Below are 9,033 nucleotides of genomic sequence, written 5' to 3'. Positions count from 1 at the left end.
CACACACACACACACACACACACACACACACACACACACACACACACACACACACACACACACACACACACACACACACACACACACTGTTGCACTGTTTAAATAAGTTTAATTTCTCTGCATCCCTTGAAATAGTTACAACGTGTACCATGTATTTGAACATGCATTTCACAAGACATTCTCTACAAGCACCTTTACTGTGCGTTCACACCAAAAGCTGTAAAGCGATCGGAGCGATAAAACGCTTGAGCGATAGCTAAAGCTGTAAAGCTGTAAATGAGAGTTGAAAACAGCTCAACTCCATGCAAATGAGCTAGTAGCGTTTCGGCTGTAAATGACCGCCAGCCAATCGGAATGTAGATGTCTCTCGTCGGTGTGGGTCCCAGTAAACATACGCGAGAAAACGCAAGAGCGATATGAGCTGTCACTATTTTGGACGGCGTTGCGTTTTGAGCTATTTTGCGATTTTGCATCTTTTACAGCTTTTGGTGTGAACGTACAGTAATGCTCACAAAAATTATTAATCAAGCATTTTTCATAACGCATCTTTATTTTCGAACATTATTGTTTTTTTCTTGTTGACAGGAAACGATGCCTAGATTTGTATTATGTGTTTTGTGTTTTATCATCAAGGCCCGACTATAATTGCCAATGTTTTATAAAGTGACATGCTTCTGGTATGGTTGACGTGTAATGTCCGAGGAATGAAATAAAGCATGTTTAGTCAATGAATATTTGCATCATACATAGCTCTCTCTGTCAATACCAAAGCTTGGACTTTTATTTAAGAGTGAATGGTTGACCTAGATACAATTAATAGACTTCTGCTCAATATTATATTTAAATAGTTTATAGTAGTAGACCAGTGATATTACAATACTCTGATAGTAAAATATACAATATAGTAGGCTATAGCATATATTACATGATACTTAGAATTATACATTTTGAATGATACACTTTTTTAATGTAGATGATTTCAACAAGACTTTGCACATTGCATTATTCATTTAGGATTATTAACTGTTATTTTCCTACATATTTACAGTTTTTCATGATTAGGACTACATTTATCACCAACAAAGAAGGCAACATAATAGGTCAAACACATCTGACGGTGAAAAGAAAACCCCTAAACCCCTAATGAATGTCAACCTTTTTAATATAACTATCTAAAGTTAGATAATTCATTGATCTATTGATAATGGCTGTGTGTTGGAGGTTGTGCAATCGAATGGCTCATGACTGCGAGAAAAATTAAAAAGTCTTCCAGTTGTTTTGCAGCGGATATCTTCCATATCCTATCCCATTGATGCCTTTCGCATCTCGCTCTCAAGCTGAAGGGTAAAAACAAACGGAGAACCCGACGATTAGAATCAGGCTGACCAGAAAGGGCCATGCGTCCCATATCACCCATGACTTACCGCGAGAGAAGATTTGACTGACTGCAGCTGGAAGAAGACCCGGCCTCCCTCCTCAGGACAGACCTTCTTCAGTTCCTCTCGCGACATGCCCAACAGCATGGAGCCACTTAGTGGTCCTAAACACCGCACCGTGCTGAACACCCGGAAACAGACACAATCATGCTTCAACGGTTGCTATGGCGAAACTTAGGGGTTCAACTTGCGTCATGGTCATTCGAGACATCCTTGTGTCACCCTAGCATAACACTGCCTCATGCCAAATACAGCGAAAGCTATATCCAATACTATCTCTTTAGTACTTTCCTGAAATAATATTAATGATCATAATAATAATCATCATTCCACTTACCGGTAATTAGGTCGGTTTTACTTACATTCTACTAAAGCCTCTGTATTCCAGCCATGCAGTGACATCTTTAGGCTTGGACTTCTTGGTTAGAACAGGGGGACCAGTGAACTGAGGAACATCACAATGCAATTTTATACCACAGAAATATGATACCCGATGACATTAGAGTAGAAAATACTGTGTAATAAGTATAATAGCACAAGTAGCCAGCATATGGTTTTGTTTGGGATAAACACATCATTTTGCAAACTCCTAAATTGAAAGGGGAGGATCCTATGGAGAACGATGGCACAGACACCCCTTCAACCCAACAACAGAGGGTTCAAACGCTCAGTTGGTCGCTCACCTCGTCCATCTCAGGGTTAATCTCCGACGGCTCCGTCTCCAGAGGCTCCAGAACGTTGTTGGGTATAAACCCTTGCTCGCCACTCGTGTTCCTCACTTTCCACCACTTCTTGGACGAATCTAGTAACTGCGGGCATCGGAGATCATACATGTCACATAGGGCCTCGTTGACATGTGTATTACACTGGGCATCCGTTCCCAGACTTTGTCATGCCGTGACTCATCGGTGAAGATTCTTCTGGCCCAGGAGGGCCGACCCAATTTTGGTTTTGATTGTCATTACAATGCCAAAATAGTGATCCAATTATAGAAATGTCAACGTCTATTAATCATCAATACAGGACTCTTTTCTTCTACCCCCTGTCATCAACATATACCAATGATCCGATAAAACTGACAAGACAGCATAAGATCAAAATATTGTTTGTGGTCCTCACATTTACAATTACATTTAGGGCATTGTGCAGACCCTTTTACCCAAAGCTACTTAGAACAGTTCGTACACTCATTCACACACCGACGGCGGAGTCAACCAGGCAATGCGACAGTCACCTCGCCAGGAGCCGTCAGGGTGAGGTGCCTTGCCAAACTAGAAAAACTTCCGGTTACAAGTCGACCCGCTCTATCTCCTGAGTTAAGCCGACCCTACTCCCTAACTACCCGATTCGCGCCGCCCACCTGGTCCCACAGTGAGCCACTTAGGGGTCCCGAGACAGAGTTTGGACACAAGTGTGTTAAAGTACAGGGGAAACAGTGTAGGACAAGGGGACAGGGACATAAGGCTTGACACTCACATTGACTATCTCTCCCTTGGTGATGCTCAGCTCTTTGGCGTTTCTTGCGGTGAAGTCGTACACGACACGCATGTGCCTGGGCTCCGGCTCCTCTTGGCTGCAACCGAAAACAACCCACGCGGCCATTACTCGTGACAAGGTACACAACATGAAAACGCTCTCATGTCAAGGTTCACTTTACTCACCGTTGGGATGGAGGGGGTGGCTTCCGCTTAGCCGGTTTCTGAGAGAGAGAGAGAGAGAGAGAGAGAGAGATAGAGAGGAGAGAGAGAGAGAGAGAGAGAGAGAGAGAGAGAGGAAGAGAGAGAGAGAGGAGAGAGAGAGAGAGAGAGAGAGAGAGAGAGGAGGAGAGAGGAGAAGGAGAGAGAGGAAAGGAGAGAGAGAGAGAAGGAGAGAAGGAGAGAGAAGGAGAGAGAGAGAGGGAAAGAGATAGAGGAGGAGAGAGAGAGCGAGAGAGGAGAGAGAGAGGAGAGAGAGAGAGAGTAGGAGAGAGAGAGAGAGAGAGATGAGGGAAAGAGAGAGAGAGAGAGACAAGAGAGAGGAGAGTGAGATTGCGAGAGAGAGAGAGAGACACAATGAGATGCGAGAGAGAGAGCGAAGTGTAGAGAGCGAGAGAGAGACAAAGAGGAGAGAGGGAAAAGAGGAGAGAGAGGAGAGAGATATATTGACAAAGATAGATAGATGGATGGATAGACCAACATTCATTCGAGGACCATTGAAAGTAATTAGGTCCAGTCGTACACTCAATGCACAGAATAAAGGCGTGTACAGAAGCTCACCTGGCTGGGGCCGGGGAGGAGGGGCAGGGCTGGGGCGGGGCTTGCTGCGGGGGCGGGGGCGGGGGCGGGGGGGTGGGCGGGCGGCGGGGGCGGGGGCGGGGGGGGGTGGCCTTGCGCTTCGCGGGCCGGACTGCAGGACTCCCCTCCGACACCTCGGGGGGCTGCCAGCCGTCCAGGAACGCCAGGGTGTAAGTGGGAATGTCGTCGTCGTCTTCCGGCCATTTTGTACTTTAAAATGTATAAAAAAACAAACAGATTGGTATCCAACGTGTTTGATCAAAACGATATCATTATATATATTTTGATTTTTTTTTCTGCATTGTAGGTGTAGAGCAACAGTATACAGCTGGTATGACATTATGGGATGGATGCTCTCCTGTCCAACCTGGGGATGTTCCAGGGGTCTCCCAGGGACTGCCACAGCGCGTCCTCCTCAGGGTTGGCCTCCTCGCTCAGGAGCCGGAAGCACTCAGGGGTCAGCAGGGGGGCCACCACCGTGCTGGAGAGGTCCGGCGGGCAGCGAGCATGCACCTCGTCGGGTCAAAACACAACCAGACTCTTATTTTGAAAATCCTTCGATCCAAGCATTCATTTGAACTGAATTCCAGTGGTGGTTAACACAAGGGTTGAGTGAAGTGGTTTCTGGATTTGTAAAACCAATGCAAACGAATTGTAAACATGGTGGAGGCTTACAAAGGCGAGGGTGGTGAAGAGGTTGTGGACAAAGTCGGAGGCGCTGGGATCGCTGATCTTTCCGTTCAGTTCCGCCTGTCATAAACATTACGAAACAGCTCTCATTATCGGCAACAAAACATGCCAAGATGCATTCTGCTGTACAAGCCCTATAAGAAGGGCTGTGGGTACATGAGGTGATCACTTGGTAAAAGCTCAGACAAGGTGAAGCAGTGGAAGAAATACCTACCAGAAGGTTGAAGCCAAACTTGATCTTCTGTAGACAGGTGAAAAACTCCTCCACAGGGGGCATGCCCTCAAGGGCTGTATATGTCGACATAGATCTATCGTTATGACAACTGTTGGCTCAAAGCAATACTGTGCGATGCTAGGACACAACTAGTCGATTCCTGTAGGGATTCAACCTCACCTTTTTTCTTCTTCGTCTTCTTCTTCCACTTCTTCTTGTTCTTCTTTTCATGTTTGGCCTCTGATGCAGCGATTTGTCCCATGAAGATTTCCAGATCAGTAAAGATGTGATTCAAGATATCCTGTAAAGAGATTGAGCATATGGCTTATTTCCGTTCTGTGTTGTCATCACAATGATTTAAATACAATAGACTATACTACTGACGACTATTGTAATATAGTGATGGCTTCTATCAAACCGATACTACGAATCATGTAAAGAGACATGGCAGGTATTTAAGTCTAGGGTCACGATATGAAAAGACAACTGACCACGTTCCTGTCCCGCTCTGTGTACGGCAAGATTTGAGGGAGCTCCTCCTCTGAGGTGTAGGAGGGCTGTGGAGATGGGGTCCTCTCTCGAACCCTTTGGGTGTATTCCTCTCTGGGCGGTACGGGAGTACCAGCATCACTTTCTTCTCCTACACCATAAGGTCATACAAGTTTCATGAGTGTTTTTGTGTATTGGGATTGAGATTCAATTTGCAATGTAGTATTTAAATGCAAGCTGGCAATCGTTAGAATTATGCAGTCACACCGTTGATGTATTCCTGTGTTAAAATGTGATTTATAGGACACCTGGAGACTCGATCATCATTCGTTCAGAGGATCATCATTCCTCTGCCATGTAAACACTTTAATCAGATTACGATCGTTTTATATTTATTCTGTGTGTACACACCAATAGGTCAGAGATTAGCGTCACAATCTTTCCAAGTAGTAACTTTCTGTGTTTACAAAGTCACACTCTACCCCAGCACAACCCACCATAGTCTGGGCTACTCCACGTAGACACGGGATCCTCTGGGGGGTGCCAGTTCCTGGGTTGAGGGGTCGGGCTGGGCCTTATCTGGTGTTTAGGGACCATGGACACTGGATGGCCGCTGCTTTAAAGAACATTGAGTCAGAGCAACTCATCAGTGGCATCCGGGAAAAGTAGAAAGTAAACTACAGGATATATTCATGTACGTGTTTGTTGATCCGTATATATGTGAGATAGTTTCTATAGCAGCTCACTAATTTTCCTTCTGGCTGCGCAAGAGAGCCCGTGATAGGTCCTTCTTGATGAAGTCAGCCTGTAAAAGTGCAGAAAATACATAAACATTAACCGTTACCGAGTGGGGGGCCAACACGTCCGTCCACTGATCCATAAGGATGAGTCGGAAGGTCCCTCCCTCTCACCTTGAGTTCATCACACTGGAACAGGAACACACTGCTGGTCCTCCGCACCTTCACGCACATGGTGAGCAGGGAGTGGTAGACCTCGCTGTCCATCACCGCCCGCAGCTCCACGATGCTGTTCAGGGGGAGGGACTCCAGCTCCTCCTGAAGACCACACAGAGCACACACACACACACACACACACACACACCAGGGTAGGGGTGTCACCGACACGCAACATCTACCCCCACACGGAGGGGCCGCGCGACCCCGGTTGGACCCGCTGTGGCCCCCGGGAACACAGCACCGTAGAAAACGTTTGCCGTACCCTGGTCTCGATGTCGCAGAGGTGCAGATCGCTCCCTCGGACCTCCAGGAACATGTTCTGACCCCACACACGACCCATGCCTTCCAGGAGATTCAGGCGTTCCACACAGTCCGCCACGCCTTGCAGCTCCTTGCCGTCCAACTCGCAGGTGATCAGGTGCTTAGATGTGACACAGAGTTACCCCCCCCCCAGTCTTATGAATGAGGAGTGGCTGGCCAGGTGGCCTCTGGCTGGGTTTGTATGTGTGAAACAATGGTGGCTTTGTACTTTACCTCCACTCTGTACTGAAACTTGTCCAGGATCTTGTTTATAGAGGATGCATACTCCTTCCTTTGTGCTGTTGATATGTTATGGTTTTATGACTTGTTTTGATATAAAAAACATGCATATACAATTGCAACCGAGTCAAGTCATGACTTACAGTAGATGGATCTTGCACTTGGCCTGGACAGATTGGATACTTGTGATCCATCATCCGAATTTCCAGATCTACTGGCAAATATAAAACAACGAGGAATGATGACACAATGGTCCAGACGATGCAGGACTTCATGAATGGGTGAATGAACTCTAATAACACGTACTCTGATTGAATTGATCCGGCATAGCTGTTGGTGTTGTTGCCGAAGGGACTGCTTCTCCCCGACATCTTCAGCGATATCAACCACTAAATACATGGAAAACAGTTGTCTAGAGTTTGTATTTAATATATATATTGTGTATGTTCTTAGAGTTCAGAGAGATGTAGAGAAAAAGACTTAGAAAATAAACCACTAAAAGAATGGGTTAGGGTTATTTATATCTATAGAGTTAGTGTTAGTAGAATGTTAGTGATACTAATAAGATTAGTGTAAGTATAGGGTAAGTGTTAGTAATAAGATTAGTGTAAGTTTTAGGGTAAGTAATAGGGTGAATAGTAGGTTTATTGTAAGTATTAGAGACAGCAAGGCATTTGTCATTGATTATGTCCCGGAAAACATAGCACATTGATCGGTCAGCTAACCTCATCTTTATGGGCCTATTAAAATAGTTCCCTGCCCTGTCACAGAGACTGGTTAATAACAACACGAGGTACCTTAATATTTAGATACGACTTGTTTGTTTTACACAATACCAGCATTTGATAGAAGAAAATATCTGAAAATATGTCTTAGAACCATTAGACCTAATTTAGTCCCGTAAAATAGTCCTTAGGTGGCCCTAACACCATGGTATAGCCTGGTCATTACTTATAATGGGTCAGAAAGAAAGTCGATTATCCTGACCAGTGGATCCCAATAAAACAAAATAAATCATCTTACCTCTTCAATCCGGTGTAAAATTGTCTATATAGGTCTTCTGAGGTTGTTCTTGTGTTTATTTATTCATGTTTAAGGTCTGAGTGACGGCCATAGAACAACATCCAACCAAGACTTCCCGTATTATATAGAGGGCCAAAGTCTGCTCTGACAAGCATTGGAAACCGGGAGGGACGATCAAGCCCAGCCTTCTTGTTTCAGGTGTTGTATAGTCTCCCATATACCTCTATCTCCTCTGACCAAAGGTTACTATACCAAGAGAAGTGGCCCCTACTCTAAGGAGATTCATGAGGTTTCTGGAATTTCAGATATCGTTGCTCTTTCGGTCAAAGGGGAACAAAATGTAATGTTTCAACTTGTTATACTTCAATTAAAAGGGGGGGGGGGGGTTCAAGGAGGTGTGACACATTTAAATTGGTGATATCTCATTCTAAACTGATGACACCAATTGGTTGCCCTTTAAGCTACCACATCACTGATGTGTAGTTGCTAGGGCAACCCGGCTCCGGGTAGTGCAAACATTGGTTTGCACTGCAAACAGTGAACATAATTTAATTTAATTTTACGACATAGCAGAGCAAATGTAAGTATCTCGATCATCTCATATGGGACATATGATATGATGATAGGGACGTATGATGATAGGGACATATGATACAGTAAACATAATTTTCGACATAGGAGAGCAAATGTAAGTATCTCGATCATCTCATATGGGCATGGAAGAGACAAAAACTGAATGAAAACACAGTATTGCATTAATGTTTTCCTCCTCCCCCTGGTGGGAACATGAGGTATAATACATGACTTGAGTGTTCCAAAAGTCTTTGATCAGCTGCTGGTCTCCAAGGAAACCGTCCAACATCACGTCCTTGTAGATCAAGGAGAGGACCTATTTCATCCATGGCAGCCAGAATTGCAGTGAGATTGATTAGGCAATGTTTGTACACACACACATACAGCATGTAATGTTTGTACATACATTGCTTATTTAATCCTTCAAAAATAAAATAAAAGATATCTATGCAGTTCTGTAGTTCGATAGAACAGTTTAAACTAATGCATGACTAATGCTCTGACCAAATAAATTGATGATTGATAAAAAAAACATGGCCCCGCAGCTCCTGTTCGTCAGTCATGTCAGTATTAACCCAAAAATGAGTGAGCACCCACTGGCTCAGAGATTCTTAGGCGTCTCATCCTCGCCATGATAGTGGCAGCCAGCCTACTGTAGTTTCATCTGCTTCAGGGTCAAGACATGAACTGGAGCGTTAATAGAGCGCTTTGAAGCGGTTCTTTTGAAGTCTCTTGGCCGGCAGTAGAGGTAATATAGGCCAGTGTCTCCAAGCCAGCGGCCATTTCAGACACACTGAAACAAGGTCCAACTGACGAGAAAGTTGAATTGAATGGCTGCA

The 9,033-nt window shown here is 44.8% G+C and overlaps 1 protein-coding gene across 1 annotated transcript; it reads right to left on the bottom strand.

Annotated features, from left to right (window-relative positions):
• Positions 1–7,723, bottom strand: eps8l3a (EPS8-like 3a). Its single transcript, XM_056606468.1, has 20 exons — positions 7,622–7,723; positions 6,905–6,987; positions 6,742–6,812; positions 6,593–6,657; positions 6,321–6,479; positions 6,014–6,157; positions 5,849–5,907; positions 5,600–5,718; positions 5,105–5,253; positions 4,794–4,914; positions 4,614–4,687; positions 4,385–4,459; positions 4,077–4,222; positions 3,783–3,919; positions 3,692–3,735; positions 2,913–3,071; positions 2,120–2,245; positions 1,799–1,881; positions 1,425–1,557; positions 1–1,337 (listed from the first exon to the last, which is right to left on the bottom strand). Exons 2-20 carry the CDS (start codon positions 6,967–6,969, stop codon positions 1,302–1,304), a joined length of 1,965 nt encoding a protein of 654 aa, XP_056462443.1. The 5' UTR covers positions 6,970–6,987; positions 7,622–7,723; the 3' UTR covers positions 1–1,301.
• Positions 7,724–9,033: the final 1,310 nt, after the last annotated feature.

This window comes from Gadus chalcogrammus, chromosome 13 (genome assembly GCF_026213295.1).
Source record: "Gadus chalcogrammus isolate NIFS_2021 chromosome 13, NIFS_Gcha_1.0, whole genome shotgun sequence".
NCBI lineage: Eukaryota > Metazoa > Chordata > Actinopteri > Gadiformes > Gadidae > Gadus > Gadus chalcogrammus.
The sequence above is the reverse complement of the archived record's forward strand: the minus strand, read 5'-3'. Positions and strand labels throughout refer to the sequence as shown.